The 22,678-nt window shown below is 42.0% G+C and overlaps 1 protein-coding gene across 2 annotated transcripts in view; it reads left to right on the forward strand.

Annotated features, from left to right (window-relative positions):
* prdm16 (PR domain containing 16) overlaps nucleotides 1–22,678 on the forward strand; it is a 199,615-nt gene that overhangs the window by 169,788 nt on the left and 7,149 nt on the right. Inside the window, exons 8-17 of one of the 2 annotated variants that reach the window (XM_085911926.1) lie at nucleotides 9,969–10,109; nucleotides 14,460–14,562; nucleotides 16,723–16,924; nucleotides 17,015–17,180; nucleotides 17,350–17,503; nucleotides 17,908–19,546; nucleotides 19,674–19,761; nucleotides 21,562–21,734; nucleotides 21,850–21,927; nucleotides 22,154–22,323. In XM_085911926.1, the coding sequence (XP_085768052.1) occupies nucleotides 9,969–10,109; nucleotides 14,460–14,562; nucleotides 16,723–16,924; nucleotides 17,015–17,180; nucleotides 17,350–17,503; nucleotides 17,908–19,546; nucleotides 19,674–19,761; nucleotides 21,562–21,734; nucleotides 21,850–21,927; nucleotides 22,154–22,323 (2,914 nt within the window). Of the gene's footprint in view, nucleotides 1–9,968; nucleotides 10,110–13,221; nucleotides 13,595–14,459; nucleotides 14,563–16,722; nucleotides 16,925–17,014; nucleotides 17,181–17,349; nucleotides 17,504–17,874; nucleotides 19,547–19,673; nucleotides 19,762–21,561; nucleotides 21,735–21,849; nucleotides 21,928–22,153; nucleotides 22,324–22,678 lie in introns of those variants that run through there. The other variant, XM_085911917.1, reaches the window with a different exon arrangement.

The raw sequence follows: 22,678 nt of genomic DNA on the forward strand, positions 1-22,678 counted from the left end.
CTTGCCCTTAGTGAGTCTATAGCAATGCTTTCATCATGAGGTACAATTCTAATTACTTCCGCACCATTCCAACTGCTAAATTATGATCTGTTGTTTCCATCGCATGGTATCCTTCCCTCATGTTGAAATAAAAAGATGGTTCTCTGTATTCCACCATGTCAACACTGTCAGTGCACGACTGACGTGATACATTTAAAGAGAATCAGAGGGTCCATGATCACTCCCACAGTGGCTCTGACCTCCCTCTCTCAGATCCACAGGTCAGCACTCCTCTGTGAAATTGCCAACACTGGGTCTCATCCACATTATCTCGCACACCCCAAGTACGATTTGTGCCATTTACCAAAATAGAAGCTTTAATCGTTGGATCAGATAACCAAAAATTTACTTCCACTACAAGTGTGGCATAAGCCGTCAAATATATTCATAAAGCTTTTAATCAAAATCGTCTTAAAGGGTTTCTCAGGGCCACAGTTGACAAATAATGATATTCCCTAATAAACCCCCCAGTCAGTTAAATTAACATACCTAACATTGGTTTTAATTGAATAGAATTTTCCATAAATACCACAAGACAAGTAGCAGGCCAATGATGTCTAGTCTGTTAAATGGTGCACTTTACTGCAAGCACGTGTCCATACAAGCATGTGGGTTTGTGTGTGTGTGTGTGTGTGTGTGTGTGTGTGTGTGTGTGTGTGTGTGTGTGTGTGTGTGTGTGTGTGTGTGTGTGTGTGTGTGTGTGTGTGTGTGTGTGTGTGTGTGTGTGTGTGTGTGTGTGTGAACGTGTCTTTGTGTGTGAGAGAAAGAGATGAGCCGTGAAGAAAAGGATGTTATCTGACATGCTTGTAGCAGTAATAAGGCAATATGTTGTCACCCCTCGGTAATCCTCCCTCCCCATCATTTTGTGTGTGCGTGTGAGCAGCAAAGGAAGAGAGAGAGAGCGAGAGGACCAATATGTGTGTGATTGATGACACTACTACTGGTGTGTGTAAACACTGGCAGCCCAGTTATCTCTTTTGTGACACAGAGGAGAAGGCTTGTGTCAACAGCTGCTCCTCCTCTTCATTTATCTCTCTCTGTCCCCACGCCCCACCCTCCGACACATTTTTCCACCTCACAAACTAAGACTCTAGTGTTTGTTTATGACTGCAGATTAATTATTAATGAATGACTGATTGATCTCTCTTATTTGTTTGGAACCTGAAAAAAAGTATTCAAGGCAAGGGTATGGACCTGTATTTCCACCTGTTGTTTTGTGTGAGCATATCAGCTTTGCGTTTGAATAAACCGGGCCAGATTTTACAAAGTAAATTTGTGAGTAAATTGAGAGAAGATCATCATCACTTCAATATTCCTAATATTTCTACTTTTTTATGCTGTGCTGTTAGATCCTTTTTTGTATGAAATGGTTACCTTGGCCAGGCATATAAATACCCGACTTACAAACACAAATGAGCACTTCTGTGTTTGTTTAAAAAAAGTGAACAAACATAAGCAAGTTCTGAATTCAGAGTTTTTCTCATTCAGTGTCAGAACATACAGTATTGCGATCGGCCTGGAACATATTAGAAGGGTTCAGTCTATTCATCATGTATGAAAGGGGATCCCCTTGGTAATGTCTATGCAAGAAACCTTCAAATGTAAAAACAAATATTTTCGCTTTTAATATGCCATTATCACGTAAAACTAAATAAAATCTGTATTCCCTCAAAAATTGCAAGACGCCAAGTGATATTGTCATCAACTCAAATCCTAAAGACACTACTATTGCAAGTGATTTATTAATAGTTTCTTGTTAATTCACCACCCGAACAGTCTCAAATACTGTTCTATTACACAATTACGACAATAAAACAATATATAAGAGGAAAAAACTCATTTAGCTATTAGCTTCTCAGTGGTGCCGTTATCCAGCTATGCCCCCTATATAGCCTGCCATCCATTAAAAGGTGGATTGATAGCCATCGGCCCCGTCCTGGACCCGCTTAATATTGGTTCTAACACAAACCACATGGCTGAAAAGTTCTTCTACACACACGTTCTGATTCTCCATTACCTCCCCCCTCACTTAAGGAAGAGGAGATGAGCGTTCTTAATTAAAGGTTGACCGTGTGGGCCTCTGCGGGCAGCTCATCAAGCAGGATCCATTACCTGCACATCGGGGCTCTCCAGAATCTGAGTTAGGGTGACAATTAAGATGAAGGGATCAGGGCGCAAGGGTGTGTTCAATCTGCTTGTCCAAAAGAAAGTGCAAAAATGAAGACGGGGCCATCAAGGCAAGAAGGCTTTTCACCCGGCGAGATGTGCCGACTAAAGCGCCACTGAGGCAGGGCTTTGACCAAAAAGGTGTGAGCTGGGCTTTCAATAGCTGTATTGTGTTCACACTTGAACAAGGGCCAGAACCCAGAGCAATAACAGAGTGGAGAAAGGGAGCATGGAGACGTGTGGAAATGAAACAATGGTTTACACAACAGTGAAATGGCTCATTTCCTTCTCACCGGCACTCGGGAATGAGAAAAGTACTATTAGGCCTTCTGTCCTGGCTTCTGTCAGTTTCATGTTGAGCTCAGGTGCACACGAGTCAACTGACGGACATAACACAAGAGAACACACACATGAAGTTGTCCAATAGTAGGGGATGAGAATTGCCAGATATTTATCCAGTCCCTTTGGAGGAGAGACACACGTCTCCTAGCATCGTGTATGTCTCTTTGGCTGCCGCTAATGCTACTGGGCAGAAGCAGAAGCAAACACACCCAAACTTGCCCTGCATGTGACAAAACCTGGCTTCTCTCAACAGGTAGGCAGACACAGAAGCCAGGATGTGAGGCACTGAGGAAGTAGACAGTCTTAACACTTTGGTTTTTCACATATTTTTCCAAGTTGAACAAGTGGTGATGAGTTTGCCAGATTGTCCCATTCAAATATAACAGTGCTTTAAGTTTTTGTGCAGTTTCAAACTGGACAAAAAAGAATCCTGCATTCTGATAAGTGGTCAAGTTTGACTTCAAGTCCTCTGCTCCAGTTTGAAATGCTGTGCACCTCCTCGATTTTGTTTCATCTTGTCCCACTTCTCTGCAAATGACATTTCAAGAAGATGACTGTTTTCTGTCAGTCTCCTTCTCGGCAATACAAGCAATGAGATATACTGGCGCTTGTTAAGAGCAATTCTGGTTTGATGCTGAACAGTGACTGACATGCAAATCGGAGAGAAAAAAAGTTTACTCATATTGGAAACAACTTGTCTGCTTTGGATTTCAAGACCAATCTTGTCAGACTTTTTATGACTCCCTTTCTTTTATTCGTTCTCTCCTCAGCCTAGCCCATTGTATCCTGAGAGAAAATGTTATTGAAGGAAGTATTCCTTTATTTGGGTGTTAATAAATAATTGATAGCGTTACATGCTTTCAAGTGTGTGGCCAACACTACTTCCCTATTTGCATTTGCCCACTTCCAGGAATTGTCCCTATTTTGTGTTTCACTTCCGATGTCAGTCGATGGAGTGCAGGTCAAGTTGTGTTGCTGTTGAATGCAGGCTTCCTCCACTCATTATTATTTGACATTATTCTTGGCATGCATGTACTACCTTTGAGAGATTTACTTGCTCTGCTTGCGCTCAGGAAATTAATATTTAGTTTTCCCACTATCTGGATGAGAACGTTGTAATCAATCGCTTTTTTATTTTTACAATGAATATTTTTTAAAAAGTTAATGAAGTGACTAATGTCATGTTTCACATCTGAAAATTTGACATTCTTTATATTAAATTATATAAATTAATAAATGTAATTATATATATATATATATATAATATATATATATATATATATTTTATATATATATATTTTTTTTTTTCAAAAACAGAGGAAATGATTTACTCTCAAGCTACACATTTCATTCTTTATGTGACTCCATGTGGAGTTATTGCGTCCCATTTATGATGATGGAAACAAACAAGCCGTCCGCTGCACTTACAACAAACCATCTAGCAGGTATCATGCTTATGAGGGACATAAAAGTCTCAGTTGTGCAAAACTAGAATGCAAAATACCTTAGTGTGGATTCACACTAGTATGGGAATAACCAGTAATACAATAGTGGGGTTAAAATTTATGTATGTGCGTGCGTGTGTATGTGTTGTTGTGAATGTGTGTGTACATGTAAACAAACTCAGCCGCACCGTCAAACATTAGTTCCTGTCACCCATAAACAGCTGTTTGCTCACTGTGGGTTCTCATCCGGCAATAAACAGCTAAGGTGATTTTTTTTCTCCCGAAAAAAAATAAAATAATATATATATACATATATATATATATGGAAACCTTTTTACCAGCTTTGTTGTCTAGCGTCTGTTAGCAATCATCATCAGTAATGCACATGCTGCCGTAGAGTGCAATGTTTTTTAAAAAAATGAAAGAAAGAAAAAGTGGGGTGGGGCACTCTAAGGGACACAGTGTGTATGACCCTGATGGACTGTTCATATATCTCCCCATTTAGCCAGCACCTGCTTGTCTGTAATGAGCCAATATATCTCCTCACTAATTGCCATAAATACATATAATAAAGCTGAGCCCGTAAAAAGGCTGCAAGCCAGTAAAACTGATGCATTTACTTTGAACGTATCACCTGCACACAAAACATTCAGAGTTGAATACACACCAGCACACGCATACACAGTCATGCTACACACATTCATCCAGGCTTTTAATACGAGGCTGTAAATAACACAAGGCCATTGCGTTAATGAGTCCCCGGCCTGAAAACTCACTGCATGTCCCTTTTCACAGCATGCACATTTCCTGTTTCAAGTTACATGAACATGGCAAGATGTGCGCTGATTTGCCACGCTTGCTAATTTAATTCTCTCTGTAGTCTTGGCTTTATTATTTGCGCCGTAGTTTTGTGGATTTCAGCAGTAGGCCTCATCTGCTGCTTCTCAGTATAATGCAGTACAATTGTGCGCCACTGCAAAGTTGTGCGCCTGCAACATTGTATGCACTCTCTCACACACACACACACACACACACACACACACACACACACACACACACACACCACAAATGATAGCTGCACAGGACTATGAATGCTAATTTAAGGGAAGTAAGTTGGGTCATTGGTGAGCTTAGCCACATTCTGACACTCGCAATATTTATACACACACACGCACGCACACACACACAACCTGCCCAGATGGCCTTTTACAAGGCCCTGGGCCCTGGCCGCCTGCTTTTTAATTATGTCACTCTAGCTAGGTAATGTGGGTCAAATTTAACACACTTCGATTCTCCCTCACACACATCACACATACTGTACATTACACACAAACTCATACCTGTAAGAACACACACAACATTATGCTTTTAGCTTGTGTTTACAGTATAATATGACGAGTGAAATATATTTTTCCTGTTGAAAATGTGTTACTTGAATTTATACATGAATTAATAAGAAACATTATCCAATACATTGAAATAATATCAAAATGGAATTGGGTTTTTTTTGCGACATGTAGATAGCATGTAGATAATATGTAGATTGAAGATAGCACTTTCATTTTGACTGGTGAGTAACAAGTCAGGAGAGGGTCAACTCAACAGATCTGAATCCATTCATCCATCACACGCACACACACAAACACACGCACACACTCACACATGCACGCTCACACAAACTAATGTATGGATCAGAAGATGTGGGGATCTGTACTCTGTCACCCTCTTTATTAGTCTGCATGTACGTGTGCTTGGGTGGGTGTGGGTGTGCATGGCAAGGGGCCTCTCAACTGGAATGAGACACTTTTCCAGAAAGGATACACACACACTTCTTTATTCCTTGTTAGTCGTCCTACACCTTAATTTGCAACACCTCTAACAACCAGCACTGCAGTCCACTCCACAGCCACTCAATCTGTCACTGTCACTGTCACTCCTCCACTTCCATGGCTGGCTCTACGCTCAGGAGTGTGTGTGTGTGTGTGTGTGTGTGTGTGTGTGTGTGTGTGTGTGTGTGTGTGTGTGTGTGTGTGTGTGTGTGTGTGTGTGTGTGTGTGTGTGTGTGTGTGTGTGTGTGTGTGTGTGTGTGTGTGTGTGTGTGTGTGTGTGTGTGTGTGTGTGTGTGCGTGCGTGCGATTCTTAGATGTCTACCGTTTTTATGATATTTTCAACAACTCCATGTGCAACTGTAGCAAAGTGTCTTTTCCACGTGTGCTTTTTATCTCTCGTGTGAGGTCGCCCCCTATCTGCTTCAAATTGCAGTGTCTGCATGTTTCCATCATATGTGTGGAGTTTTGACTATGGAGCAATTTGATTACGTTCTCCTCGTAAGTCCTAGTCAATGCTTATTGCATTTACATTTGTGGGTAGCAAGTTTTTTATTACTGTCAATAGACTTGTTCTGTTCTGTGACTTATTCGGTGAGAGAGTACTGTTTTTATTGTTGATTGTGTTCTTGTTGTTGCCTATGCTTAATTATTCTGTGACATTAGATGTCCAAAATATTAGAAAGACCTCCCAGTGTTGAGCAGCACAATTCTACAGCACTAATGCAAGCCACAGTTATGAGCATACAGTTAAATTACATCTTTAAAGTGCATTTGAAATACAGCTGTTTGATTTCATTCGAAAGAAAACATCAATTCGTACATTTCTAATGCATCAGTGTGTCTGCATTGTATATCATTTGTAAAGATTGGGAATACACCTTGAACACTGTCACAAAGCAAAGTATTTTTATAGTATCTCCAAATTGTATCAGAATCTCAACCACCCCCGAGCGGCGTTTCCATTTTGTGCCCCCAGTCAAAGTGAAAATAATATGCACCTTGTCACCGGCGTCTGCCCTTACAAGCAACTTTCCGCGCCTCCCCCATCCGTCACACATAGCCGACAAAGGAGAGGCCATATCAAGACATCCATTAAAGGTTCCTAGCTGTCAAAGGTTCCCCTTTGTGAGACGAGGAGCAAGAGGAGTGCCGTGCTCTTATCAGAGCTTCCTGTGGAGTTTGCTCTGCATCCTGTCCACTCCAAGACACTTCTCGTTTCACACTTACCGCTCGTGAGACTCTTTGGGTGCTTGCTTTTCTTCCTTCTAATGCCCCTCAATCAACTTTTAGTACGCCATAAGCTTTGCTTTAATGTATTTTGGCATCAGTTTCTAGATTGCAAGCAGTCTCATAGAAGTCAATAGAAGCAGGCGAGTTGGAGGCATACTGCTCTGATTACCTCAAAGATCTATTGAGAGAGCAAAAAATACTTGGAAAATATGTGACTTTGATGTAATGATTGTCACTGTTGTGGACATTGACTTATTGGATGATTTTATTTAATTTTTCAACAGCAATGCTTTTCTGTGTATGGAAAAGAAATAATTAGATACTAAAAAATATATGTAGTGGTTTAGCTGAAATGGAAAGACAAACGTGAAAATCATAGCGAACTGAAAATGGAGTTCAACGAATTATGTATATAAATTGGAGGTTGCCTGTAAAACATTGTATTTGATTTCTTCTAATCATTGTGTGTGAAAATTGTAAACTTTTGATATTACCCAATTTGAAACTGATAAGAATCCACAACAATTGCACACATTTCACGTGATATATATCCTGCTCACCCACGTGATGATTTCGGGGGGGGGGGGGGGGGGGTGAAGAAAAATGAAACGGAAAAGGTAAATAAACAAACAATCAGCTATGGGCTTGTTCTGGCTCTCCCTCTCTGTTGCACCTCATTTGAAGCCTTATAAATCAGCCTTGCACCCGGTGACAGGGTGTTAGTCGGCCTCCTCAACAACATAGGCACACATGTACACTTAGAAAAACACACAGGTCTGCTGCTCATTAAGCCCACCATCAGACCCTCGGGTGCATGGTGAAATGTAGTGAGAGGGGTGGAAGCCTGAAGTGTGTATGAACTGCAACATGCTCAGTTAGTAAGCATGTGAAAGTCCTGCTTGCCTGCCTACCTTGCCGTGCCCTTTCATCATTTAAAAAAAAAAAAAAAAACTCGTTTTTTTACAGTGCGCTGTGTTGAAGCATTTTTTTTTTCCACTGGCCTCTAAACATGAGCGATCCTCCTCTAGCTCTATATATTTGGTTCCCCTTTGGCAAGTGCACTCATCCTTAATATACTAATTTGTATTTTTTTCCACAATATTGCAATTCCGATTTCATTTGCAATTATTATTTTTTCAAAGTTTTCCCATGTATTTTTTTAACAAATAAGTAAATTCATATACAACAAATGCCAGATGGTTTGGTCTCATAGGTTAAGCTAATGCTAAAATAAATGTATACCCACAAATCAATATCAAAACAGTGTATCTTCTTTCAGTTGAAATAATATGCAAAGCATTTTCATTTGCAGTATTTTAACCATACGACAACTTGACAAAAATATACCAAACAAGTGTGGTTTGAACAGCATTAATGCTACAAAATCTACACTCATAAAATAAAGCCTACCGTCCGACCAATTAAAACAAACCCACAAATGGCAATCTTTGTGATTTGAAATTTGCATTTCACTACTTTGCAGTGTCAATTTCACTACAATTGTTCAGGCCAAGTATCTGGACAAGCACACTTGCACCAGTTCTTTCACACCTCCGACCAGACACTTTACATATTTACCCTCCAAACTCGACACCTGCGTCCTTTTCACCCACACAACAAGAACAAGATCGTTTACATTTTACAAGCCCAAAAAAAAAAAAACACAGCTTTGGAAAATGTGGCCAGTTCTTCGAGTTCATGAACGGCGCACATCTAAAACCGTTAAGCGGCTTGTTGGTTCTTCTCCATCGCACCTTAATGTCTTTCTGTTCACCGTGATTGGAAGCGTAGCGCTCACTGGAGGCCATCTCTCAACCGGTCTGATTGGGAGTTGTAATTTGCCCAGTTGCTCTGTCTCAGGCGAGTTTTCTCGGGGGGAATGATAAACCGAGGCATGATATTACATGCAGCATGGGGGTGAAATTAGAGTGTCGAGCTTTGCTCGGTAGACTGGATGAGCTTGGAATGTTTAAAGAAGTGAATGTTGTTTTTCCTTTTCATTTTGGACACATTTCAACTACAGACGACAAACAGTGTCAAACAATCCTCATCACACGGATTTGCAAAAATGAGAGAATCACAGCCATGTGACTGTCTGGCCGGTTGTTGCCGACGGTGCTTAGTGGAGACCACACAGGTGCACCAACTGCTTGTTTTGCCAGTTCTCATCTGAACTAATTTTAATACCTGTATTCATTTTAAATGTGAGATTATTATGTAATGTCATCGCTCTGTGGGCCACCATTGTTATTTTGTTTCCAAAGTACTCATACATGTCTATTCCGGACACACAATACACATCCTCCAGTTTACAGATAAACATGTTTTTTCCAGATAATGTGGAAGTGAGATTTTCTCTTTTAAATATCATTTTTAATATTTGCCTTTCCATGCTCTTGAACATGGACGATGGGCCACATAAGATGAATACACTTTTCAAATGTATTCGTTTGCCATACCTCGAAGCTCCTAGAACAATTCAAAGTGATATTGATATTTTTAAGAAATAGTCCATTGTTAACTCCTTCCTTCCTCATGTTTTACAAGCCCTTCTTTTTCCATCCACTTCCTCTCACATACGTCCATCTTCTGTCATTTTCTCTGAAAATCCCTCTTTTTCTGTCTCCGGGGGTATGTAGGGGTCACAAAGGGTGATCAATATGTGCCAGAAAAAAGTCTTTTGACAAGTCAAAGTTAGTCAACTCCTCCATGCTTTTGCCATCATGGTCCCCTTTCCGCTTTTGTTTGTCAGGCATAACAAGGTTAGCTGCCCTGTTTCTGCTTTGCATTTGGAAAGTGACTGATCAACTTTATTTGAATTTTTATCCAACTCCTCCTGGTTGAAGCAAACTTTGAATGCTTTGCTAACTGAGTGGTAACTAACTTTTCTAAAACTGCACCTGTTGTGTCTAAACAGGTGGTGGACGACATGGGCAACATCAAGTTTGCTCTGGACACAGGCCCGGACAGCCCTAGCAACAGCTGGCTCAAGTATGTCCGCTCCGCCCCTTCGTTTGAGGAGCAGAATCTCGTCGCCTGCCACCTCACTGGAGACCAGGTGAGTGTCCCGCTTGGATTTGGAGCCCACATAAGAGACACATTGTTGTGGTGTCTTTGTCCAGCGACAGCGAATGCCGCTTTGCTTTCCTGTTTCCCATCCACTAAGAGTTATTAGCGGGTTGTATGCTTGCCATTGTGGCTGCAAAAAATGTTGGCGGGTAATGACCAAGAAACGATTCTATTGTGTGGCTGTCACTGGGCCGATTGCCAGCGTTATTAGGAAGTGACACATGTAACGAAGCTTAAAGACGGTCCAAGACTCATCGGACTCATAAAACCTTCACCCAGTGATGTGTAATAATCCATTTGCTTGCTATTTGTCCCTTCTTCGCACTGTCATAGAGATTTGTAAATACACTTAAGTGTGGGCCAGTGTATTTGAGCTAATAATTAAACAATCAGGGTTTGCGCGAGACACACTATTTGTCATTTATTCTTAGAACAAACTTGAGTTCAAGTTTTCCTCTATGTAATTGGTATGGTCAGGAGTGAACAGAGAAAAAGGAACTCAGCTGCCGACCAAACCAAGCATTCTAAACAATGTTGGTGAAGGTTATTTGTTATGCGAAGAGAAAGTGATGGTGATCAACGATGGATTGGTGGATGGATGGATGTGAAGACTTACTCCATATTTTCTTATCTTGTAGTGATTGTCCGGGTGTGTATTGCCATTGTCAATTGCGTCAACATTGTGTTTCTTACTGTACAACTGTTGCAGCTCAGACCTCTTTGGTTTATTCAATTATAATCATGTGGTCGTTTGATTCAGGAGGGGCATTCTGCATGAAAAACTGTGCTAAACAAGTTATGAGAATGACTCATGGTTTGATGGGACAAGTTGAAAGCGACATCATCAGTATTGGTGTTCCCCGCTTTCGAGACAATATCATGAATTGGTGAAAGGGTTTAGTGACTTCTTCGCATATGTAGTGTATTTGAATGAGCAATCAGAATGTAACTTGATACATAGGGCCAAAGAAAAGTCAAACTTGCCCTTGAATGATGGGAGATGACATGACATCTGACATGACAGTGGTACGACAGGAGCCGAATGCTCCCATAGAACTGGTTTGTGTGTTTCCACATTCCTGTCACTCCACTCTTATTTGTTTCTTAATCCCTGCCTGCATAGCTGGGTACTCCTCGTGCCTCGCCCGCCTTTTGTCTCCTTTCTTCGTCCTCGAGTCTTGACCCGCCACCTGTCACTCTGTCACACGGAGGGGACGGGCCACCGTGTCCGTTTAAGATTCAGACATTTAGAAAGAAAAAGTGAAGCCGGCTCAGAGAAAGTCAGAAGGAACACACGGGGGCCTCTGAGATTGACAAGGACCAATTGGCTGGCGACACCAACCTGCCTAATCCTTTTAAGATTTTCACATCAGTGCCCCCTGCCACTGCTGTACATTGTCAAATGAAAGAATCAGTGCACCATAGAAAATTGTGCAGACTTACTGGACCCAGTAAAGGTCACGTGTTCTGTTGCTTTTTGATGCGTTTTGCAGTTTGTACCTGGCAAATGGCTTTGCTTTTGTTTTCCTGGCCACTGGTTCGTCACAGTTATGAGCCCATCTTTTATTTACACACGCCACAACACATGGCCACTCAGTGCTAAAATGTTTTCTTGTTGTTTTTTGTTGCAGTGATTTGCCTTCTCTGCTCTTTTACATGCACAATGCATGAGTTTAAAGAAATGTGTGCACTCTGCAAATTCAAATGCAGGCCTTGAAAGAAAAGAAAAACAAAAGGACAGAGTCTGTTTGTGTATGACTTTTATGTTGTAAGATGAACATATATGGAACATTGTAGGTAATTAATTTTGCTTGGTAGCATTCAATTAGGCTTCTTTTATATACATTTTGTGAACAGCCGATTATCCTCCCACTAATATTTAAAGCCCTTAAATGATGGCCTCCTAATTCTTCTCTGTCTAAAAATGTAGAGCACCTGTTTAGTGGCTGAGGCAATGTTGCATCCAGGGAGGGGGGAAATGTTGAGAGCGTTGCAATAAGTTGGGGCTAAGGTGAGTTGATCTGATAAAAAAAAACTATACAGTATGTCCACCTTCTACTCTATTGTATTGGGAAGCGCCGTGAGCCCTGTTTGATCTGCCCTTTCACCCCTGGATGGATTCATCAATAGACACACAGAAGGTGTCTGTGTGTGTGTGTCTAGGCCCACAGGGGGTTTTCTGTGCGACTTGCAGCTGGTTGATTGATCTGCCGTCTTTTTCTCTGGACACTGGACAGAGATGAGGAGAGGTCAGGACTGATCTGAGTGTGTGAGCCCTACTGTATAAGGAAATACATACACATGTAGAAGACACACACGTACATGTACACACAAACACGCACACAGACACACACACAGGATATTATAAAATAGCCATTGTTATGCTTCAATTAGCTTATTTGTTATAAGACATATACCCCAATTAAAAAAGAAATCATGTACATACTACCAACATTTATTTTCCCAATTCATTATTATTGTGTTTTAAACTCGTTTTTTTGTCTTTTATCAATTTTCATTAAAAATAAAAACATATAACTAATTGAGTCGCTGTAAAGTACATTGTTACCTTTAACATTAAGTTTCGTTTTTATAATAATTATTATTATTATTATTATTATTATTATTATTATTATTATTATTATACATATTCTTATTACTATTCTTCATATTCTTCATATTATTATTATTATTATTATTATTATTATTATTATTATTATTATTATTATTATTATTATTATTATTATAAGAACAATATTCGTGTGATTATTTCCAATCGCTTGTCTTTAGATAGGATCTTTCTTTGCGCGTGTATTTGTATGTACGTGGACGTGCGTATATCTGGTCGGGAGTGAGCGTGTGCGGGTCACTCGGGTTTGCATTTATCCATTACGCACATCAATATTAGATGGTTGGCGTTGATGGGGGTGGAGGGGCACTCGGACCTGCGGGGAGGGGTCCTCCGTACCAAGATAAGACGAGTAGGAGTGGCCGGCGGGGGGACCACAGAGAGAGTGAGAGAGAGCGACACAGAGAGAGAATGAGCGTAAACTAGTGAGAGAGAGCAAGAGAGAGAGAGAGAGAGAGAGAGAGCACACCGGGGGTCGTGAGGAGGAACCACGAAAAGAGAGAAAGAGAGAGAGCGACTCATCATCATCATCATCATCTTCAAAGACGCTCAGAGACTAGATTAGAGAAAACTCCGAGCGACGGCAGTACACCAGTTCAAGGAGGCAAACTCGTCGAACGTGTCACCTGGCGGGCGCAAGACTGCCGGGACGCTCCGCAACTTCTGAGGCTCAGCCGGCTTCGTTTGCTCCATCGGCCCAGTTCCCGGCCGGGACTGGGAGTTGCGGTGGAGCGAGTATGGGTTGCGTTGCCAACTCCACCGGGACCCAAGTGCTAGTGCAACTGGAAGCTCTCCGCACCGCTGCGCAACTTTCTCAACTATTTCGCCTCACGGAGAAAAGAAAGGTCAGGCCACGATTATGAATAATAATAATAATAATAATAATAATAATAATAATAATAATAATAATAATAATAATAATAATAATGTTTGATGTGTCGTATCGGCTTTGTCATGCAACTCTTCAAAGTTAGTTTTGTGCTTCTGCGAGTGTGTGCGTGCGGGGGGGGTGCGTGCGCTCTTGCCCACAGGGCCTTCAGTTGGTGTTGAGAGCCCTCATGTGGCCAAACTTCACATGACAGGCATTGTGAAGTCCGCGCAGAAGTGATTTCTTTAATAAAAGGCTACTGACTTACTCTGCTCTATATGGATGTGTTTGTACTTGATAACTTGGCTATTCACGTTGCTGTTTTTAATGTTTAATGTGTGCATGCATCTTTTTTCTCTGCTTTAGAAATTGTGTCTGATAAATGTTCACGATGGGTGAAGCTACAGGGATGTTATTCTTATTCTCTTAAACATGCCTAAATATCTTAAGCAATTTGCAATAAATTATGCAGACCATTTTAATTTTGAAATTCTGAAACGTACATTTTGTTGCCGCTGCAATTTAGAGCAATTGCACAAGCGCCTATAGACGTTTGCAGACGTTTTCTAAAAGTATTCGTTGATTGATTTATATCAAAATTATTTTTGTAAATTTTAAGATGAGTCACCGTGTGCTGTCAATTGTGGAGACTGATTTTGTTTTGATCTCAGTGAAAACTAGTTTCTATCACACTGATTTCACTTTTTTACTGCTGGAGTCAGCAGGTAACCTGCTGTATTTATGTCTCAATCAGAACCAAGGCCTCTCATTTCTAATGTTTTTGACCTCGGCTTTTTAAAATAATAATAATTCTCTTTCCCTCTTTATCTTTCTCTCCGTAGATTTATTACAAAGCTGTCCGTGACATAGATGCAGGGGAGGAGCTTTTAGTTTATATGAAGGACGGCATTTTCCCGGAGGGATCTATGGCACCCAACTTGCAAGGTAAGAAGACTAATGTGCCTCATTAGCTCACGATTTAAACTCTCTTCAAAACTGAGGCCTATTTTACATGGGCGCACTGTGCGCCGTGCATATTACCCACCACTTCACCCACCGCTCACTGCTGCTCGTTTGGACAAAAAAAAAAAAAAGCTAATTATTTCAAATGTTGAAAAAAAATGTAATGGCACTTAAAGGCACATTTTAACAGAATTCCCAATAACCGCGCATATTTGTTTTATTTCACCGAATACAACAGGGAGGGAAATCGTTGGAACTTAAATGATTTCCAATTTATTATCAACTTCACACTTTAAAACCATCCACATAATTCAAATTCATGATTACACGTGTTCTAACAAAAGCTACAATTTTTAGATAATATAATTTTATCTTTTAAAAAAATAAACATAGTCTTTCTCTCTGTCTCTCTCTCTCTGTCACACACACACACACACACACACACACACACACACACACACACACACACGCACACAATTTGTTGCATTATTTCAGCCATTTACCACTGCATTGATACAAAATTCAGTTCGCAGTTTTTCCTCCATCTATTAAATATGCAAATATATCCACGGGAAACTAAGGAAGTGTGCGAGGCCAATTGTTAAATAGAAGTGACTGAGTGTAAATGGTTAGTTCTGCATTAGAATTTGTACGTGTGTGACGCGAGCGCGTCTGCGCGTGAACGTCCGCACGCGCATGTGGATGGACGTATGCGCGGGCACGTGGAGTGCGCACTTTTGCTTGTGCACACCGCGCGTGTTTACGTGTGCGTGTGCTCGCGAGTGTTTTAATTAATAGAGAGCATAAAAGAGGAAGCAGGCTAATAAAAAGTCTTCAATAAAACGTAATTTTGTTTGTGAATATGCGTAAAATGAAAGGATCAGCCATAAAAACGATTTATTCTTCTCATATTTTTCTGAGTCCTAGCACAGTGTGCTTTCTGCATGGGATTTATCGGAGCGGGAATTTAGAGTAAAGAACTTGAGGAGCCCCTTGAGACGTCACCCATGGTCCCAGATTAGCTGCTAAACTACACATAATCGTCTTCCCAATCATATCCCCCAGAGTCATTAGCCTACGCTTTAAAACCCACCAGCCCCACTGAGATGAGCAAAAGAAAAGCCTTCTTTATTTGTGAGTCATATTTTTTTCTTCAAAGTGCCAAGGAGAAGCAAATATCAAAATAGACTTTCTTTGGAACATGTGCACACTGGTGTCAAAGTGTGCAATTTAGTAGAGCTCTTTAGCCCAGTGTAATGGCCCATTGACCAGCAGGTCATTTGTCCTCCTCATCAAGGTTGGATACATGGCCGTTGCTACGCTAATGCTCTTTTAATGTGCCCAAGAAGGTCCAGCTGGATAAGCGGTCGCAGTAGAATATGAGCCGAGCGTTGCACTGTATACCTTGCTGCCTGCCGATAAACCCATTCAAATGATGGATGGGTGTGTACATTGTGGGATGGCAGGTGGGTGCTTTTGGCGCCACCGTGTCCCTGCCTACCTCTGTTCCTCGAGGCGCACCGTATTCCTTTTTGGAAATTGTTCACGCATGTACCCTTATTGATGTGCACAAAGAGCCTCCGCTGGGCTTCCGTCCCCGAGCTGTTGAACTTGGACACGGGCTCAGGAACTCGCTATTGAAAGGACTGGCCTGAGTTTTTATGTGTTTGACCTCATTGGTGAGAAGAATTGTAAAGGTTATCAACATGGAAGGGACAGACTGGGCTCTATTGTTTCCCGTGCACACATGGAACCCCTGCAAGACTTTTCCTAACAAGCAATTAACGGTGTTAATGAAGGCTATATTTCATGGCTAATTGATTTCCATTTTATGCAATTGTCGATGGTTGGGTTGTTGGTTTTACCACCTAAATGAGAGTCAATTTAGCTGTAACTAACCCAGAGAGAGGCAATTGATGCTAATTACAATATAGATTGATGGACTGATACAAATCATCAAAAGACACATTATTGATCCATGGAATAGTTACAATTAGAATCACTATTATTCAAACACTGAATTTAGTAAAGTGGCTGTGCTTAATTTTTTGGGGAAAAAAAAGATATAACCCTTTTCATATGTATTTGATTGTAAAGACTTTTGAAGTGACTGCAGCTTCGCCTTGTGTTTTGTGCACACAGATGAGCAGGTGTATCGCTGTGAAGACTGTGACGAATTGTTCTCATCAACTCTCGAGTTGCGGCGACACCAAAAATATTCCTGCTCTAGTGCGGGCTCCATCTTTGACACCCTCAGAGAAGACTTCAAACAGGAGCGGGAGGACAGCGATGAGCCTGTCCACGAGTGTAAAGACTGTGAGAAGATCTTTCCAAACGAGTACAGGTGAACTACATTGCTACACCGCCAGTAGGGTCTCACAAAGTATTTTAAATGTGCAATTTGGTTCATTACGCTTGTTCTGTCCACATGAAGTCTGGGCCAGCACATGATAGTCCACACAGAAGAACGGGAGTACAAGTGTGACCAGTGTCCCAAAGCTTTCAACTGGAAGTCCAACCTCATTCGTCACCAGATGTCACATGACAGCGGCAAGCGCTTTGAGTGTGAAAATTGTGATAAGGTACAGCAAACCCGGCACGTAAGTGGTGAACTGGACACACAGACTTTACCTGATCAGAAATTCTGCTCGATTTGGTTTCATTTTCAATCCTAAAAGTAAATGTAAAGATATTCCGTCACAGTGCGGAAAAGTTTATGAAATATGACAATAAAATACATACTATTTGTATCAATTTTGTTCATGACAGGTCTTCACAGATCCCAGCAATCTCCAGCGTCACATCCGCTCCCAACACGTGGGGGCTCGAGCTCATACTTGTCCCGAGTGTGGCAAGACCTTTGCCACTTCGTCAGGCCTCAAACAGCATAAGCACATCCACAGCAGTGTCAAACCTTTTATCTGTAAGTGAGAGTCCTGTTTGGTTCAACTTTGATGTCAGTCTCTGTATTCAATGCCACCTTGTACTTTTCTACGTGGGTCTTTTCTTTACATTGCTTTTTATCATGTGTGAGTCTTCTGAAGCAAACACACGAGTTCAAAGTTTATCTTTGCATTCATCTATTCTACCGTATAGTCTTGAAAAAATCTGTACATTGTGTTGGACTCAACTTCACTATTTCCGACTATACTTGCTATGTTATCTCATACCCATGAAGGTAGCAAGTCTTTGCTGGATGTTATCATCCCAAACTCCCATTCACGTGTTGCTTGTGTATGTTGTGGTCAATTTGGTTTACACAGTTAGAGACAGTGTTAAAAAGGGTTTAACCAGGCCCTGATGGGCTGCATCTTCTTGTACCTCCAGGTGAGGTGTGCCACAAATCCTACACCCAATTCTCGAACCTCTGCCGCCACAAGCGTATGCATGCCGACTGCCGAACTCAGATCAAGTGCAAGGACTGTGGCCAGTTGTTCAGCACTACCTCTTCCCTAAACAAGCACCGGCGCTTCTGCGAGGGCAAAAACCATTATGGCTCTCCAACGGGAATGTTCAATCCCGGTATCCCCATGAGCTCCAGTCCCATTATGGCTAAAGTCAAGTCCCACCATCCTCACCTTCCGGGTCTGAACCAGTCCGGTTTGGGCTTCCCCGACTACTTTCCGTCCAGACCTCATCCTCATGCCGGCTTGCCATTCTCCCCAGGGCCCCACGGTTTCCCGTCCCTCCCACATGGTTTCCCAGGCATCTTTCCGCCGTCACTGTATCCACGACCGCCTCTATTGCCGGCTAGTCCAATGATGAAGACGCCCCTTGGCAACAGCACTCAAGAAGTCAAACTGCCTCAGAGTCCTCTAGATGGCCCTCCATTATCTTTAGTTAGCTCAACAAATAGTAACGGTGGTAACGGTTTAAGTTTGGCTGAGGACAAAGATAGCGAGAATAAACTAGATTTGTCCTCTGGTGGAGAGGTAAAGACTAAATCTAAGATGGGAGACATTTCAGATGGCAGTGACCTGGAAGATGTTAACACTACAAGCGGGACAGATTTGGACACCACAACTGGCACGGTCTCAGGTGATGGTTCTGACCTGGAGAGTGATGGAGATAGTGAACGTGAGCATAATGGCAAAAGAAGAAAGCCGCCTGTGGTCCTATCAAGCCAAGATGGCCACCAGTTAGAGGAGGCCAACAGTGCTGTGATTCCAGCGGTGTCTAATTCAGGGAACCTCTCCATCAACCGTCCCTTTTTTTCATCAGTGTCAACCCAGCACTCTTTCTTCCCCCCACCTGATGAGCAAGCGCTGCCACCCACCACCACGAATGCTAATGTAGCCACCACCGATTCCATCAAAGCCATTGCTTCTATTGCTGAGAAATATTTTGGCCCCGGCTTGATAGGTCTTCATCAAGAGAAGAAGATGGGTCCATTGCCCTACCACTCCATGTTCCCCTTCCAGTTTCTACCCAATTTCCACAACTCCCTGTACCCCTTTAGCACTGAGCGAGGTGCCCTCACTTCTGGCCTGTTCTTTAAGGGAGATCCCAAGTCGCCTCGTGAGCAGCTACATAAGATGGTTTCTGGTGCACTCGGCGCGCCTGTCCCCACTGTAGAATCACCATTTGATCTCAGTACGAAGCCCAAGGAGACCAAGTTATCTGCTCCAACTCCACCTAACCCCTCAAACCCAAACACAAATACTGGCAGTAGCAGGGGCTCTTCAGTAATATCTGGCAGCGAGGAACAACCATTAGACCTCAGTATTAACAACAGAAGCCGAGGAAGTCACAACGGTATGGCAGTCGAAGCGCAAAATCAAAAGAACCACATCTATGGAGTTGGAAAGGGAGTGTCCATCAAGGATGAAAGTCCCAGTTTTCCAATTCCTCACTCCCAGTCACTGCATCAATCCCCAATTGTACCGCACCAACAGGCACAGCAACACCAACCACCTCCTCTGCACTACGCCAAACCTTCCGCTTTCTTCATGGACCCAATATACAGGTATTTCTACCCCGATTAGACCACAAGGCATTACTTACACGTGTCAAACGTCTTTGGAGCAAGGCATTAGATTTTGCAGATGATGCCAGACCTTGGTATGTAACCCTCTGCCTTGCTGTTGGTCCAGCAGGGTGGAGAAAAGGAAGCTACTTGACCCTGTAGGAGCTCTGAAGGAGAAGTTCCTCAGGCCTTCACCGCAGCTCTTTCATCCGCAGGTAGACCTACATTAAAACGTGTGCCAGAATAAGTATGCTAAATAGTGCATGTGCTACTCTAAAGTCGAAAGAACCACCTCTTAGGTATTTCTGATTATTACCACATGTGATTAAGTATTGGTGTTACACAAAAGGTACATGATGTGAATATCCGTCTCTTCTCCCTCCCACACTGCTACAACCTGAATTGATCGGCCTCCGTGTGCCATCATTCCACACTGTAGATGTTATGTTCTGAAGGGCTGTATGACTTCTTCCTTTGTTTATTGAATGGCGCCTGTGTACTTGGTCACGCTACCTTTTTCAGAAGACACAGCCTGTTATTGCAACCCCTTTGATAATCACGCACATTGTTCGACTGTCCCCAGACTCTGCCTGTACAAATCTTGATCGCAAAGAATGATTTTTTTTTTTTTTTTTTTTAATGAATAGTAAGCACTTGAATTGTATCCTCACTAATCTTAGACATGGCATTGTTTCATGTAGTGGGAGCCCACAGGCCAGCTCATAATCTAAACCCCCTTCAAATTTTTTTTCTGTTGTGAACTGGCTGGCTAGATAATAGCACCGTGTCCATCAAGGACATCCTGTGTTTGTGTCCAGGAGAATAAGGGGCTCTTGTCGGGGAAACCGCTTAAAATCTGACCTGAAAATCTGTGCCCTCTATCAACTGTGACTTTGCAGTACACACATCTGGGGCATATGTTGTTTTTTTATATATATATACTTGGTTGGTTCTTGGTTCAATGAATGATGTCACAACTGAAAGAAATTGATTACCTGACATGCTAACCAAAACAACAATCTTACATTTTTTTCCCTAATTACCAATGAGCACTGCGGTGCTATAGCTACAGTAATTCTGCAAATAGTTCTTCCCAGCTGACTTTGGGCGAGAAGCAGAAGCAGGGTAAACTGATCACTAGCCACAATTTAAAGTCTTCAATCAACCTAACAATCATGTTTTTGGAATGTGGGAGGAAGCCAGCGGTATCAAGAGAAAACCCATGCAAACATGGGGAGAACATGCAGACTCCACATAGAATGTCCAGATCCTAAATTAGAACCCCAAAACCTCAGAACTGCGAGGCAGACATGCAAACCACCACCCTGCCTAAATGAGACAAAAGCTTTTATTACTCTCAACCTTTTTACGTGTCGTCCCGAGACATACCATTTCTTGTTATAATCCACCTAACATACACTTTTCTCATCTTATTCTTATTCTTTAAGCATGTAAGCTTCCCAATGATCCAATAACAATGCCACCATTAATTCAGTCTTCATGACAAAATCAAAACCCCCACACCCACCCGCCCTGAGCTTGTTCTCAGACTGCGAATAAACACATTGAGACGGCATGTCTGTCCCTGTGTCTCTCCCGTCCCGTATTCGCTAAAAAAGGAAGGATGTAAGCTGTTTTTGGCAAATAAACTCCTACATAACTACCTCCCGCCCCCCCACCTCCCCTTTGTTCACAAGTATCTCGGGGGAAGGCCGCAGCTATCAGTTGGGGTTATCTCAAACTATATTGTGCAGCGCCATACGGAACACTTGAATGGCTCATTTAGCCAGCTCCCCAGAGATGTGAGAACATGGCCAAGAAAAGAGAGGCTAGTGGGAGTTGAGAAGATACTTTGTGAGGGTGTACTTTTGACAAATGCTGAAACGCTGATGGGAGGAACTTACTTTCGCCCTTCTATTTGTCTCAATATATTCAACATGTTTGTCTGTTTTTATTCATCATGATACATCTTTCTTTCAACACATACAAACACCACCCCATCCTCATCTCCTCAGATGTCTGCCATGGAGAACATGACAGAAAAACTGGAAAGCTTTGGTGCACTAAAACTGGACATGCCGCCCAATTCACTGCAACATACAGCTCACCCACTCTTCAATTTCCGCTCCCCTCCTCCTTCTCTCTCGGATGCCATCCTCCGCAAGGGCAAGGAACGCTATGCCTGCAGGTCAGTGCTGCACATTGTCGCTGATGAAGGGTTTTTTCAAAGGATGCTCAAATACATAAATATTTTTGTCTATACCCTTTCCTCTTCCTGCTTTTCTGTTCATTCTCCCATGAAGGTACTGTGGGAAAATCTTCCCTCGCTCGGCAAACCTCACCAGACACTTGCGAACACACACGGGCGAACAGCCTTACAGGTATTTCTAGTATTATGGTATTACTAGGAATTATTAGAATTATGTATTATTTGTGTATTTATATGTATTATTTATTTCTCATGTCGTAAATGTGAATGAGTTGCTCATTCTATAAAGATTGGAGGCAGAAAGGTTGAAGCTTCTCAATCCTCTTTGTTCCTTATGTTATGTTCTCTTTCTCTTTCTCTTTCTCTCTCTCTCTTGCTCTCTATGTGTGCCCTAACAGGTGCAAGTACTGTGACCGCTCATTCAGCATCTCGTCCAACCTGCAACGCCACGTTCGCAACATCCACAACAAGGAGAAACCCTTCAAGTGTCACCTGTGCAACCGCTGCTTCGGTCAGCAGACCAACCTCGACCGCCATCTCAAGAAGCACGAGCATGAGAACATTCCTGGTAGGAGTCCCTCTTAATAGAGACTTCATTGGAGTTATTTAACTTGCCTTGTTAATGGGCTGACTTATGAACGGTACACATTAGCCGTTTGGAAAATATTAAATCTTGCCCTTAATAAAATGTTTAGTGACGTGAAAGCAAACAACCATAACACGCAAAGTGGGAAAGCCACTTCATTCAAGAGTTCACACTTATTTCTCCATATGCTTTGCCAAAAACAGCTTCTCTATGCCCAGCATGGAAGTCATCCACTGCATCTATGATTGCCACTCTAGTGACATTTTAAAGTGAATAAACCTTGTTTGCTTAACATTTCAAAATGAGGGTATAAACCAACAAGAAATGGTCATTAGTT

This window comes from Syngnathus leptorhynchus, chromosome 1, assembly GCF_054491065.1.
Source record: "Syngnathus leptorhynchus isolate UIUO chromosome 1, UIUO_Slep, whole genome shotgun sequence".
In the NCBI taxonomy this organism is placed as follows: domain Eukaryota; kingdom Metazoa; phylum Chordata; class Actinopteri; order Syngnathiformes; family Syngnathidae; genus Syngnathus; species Syngnathus leptorhynchus.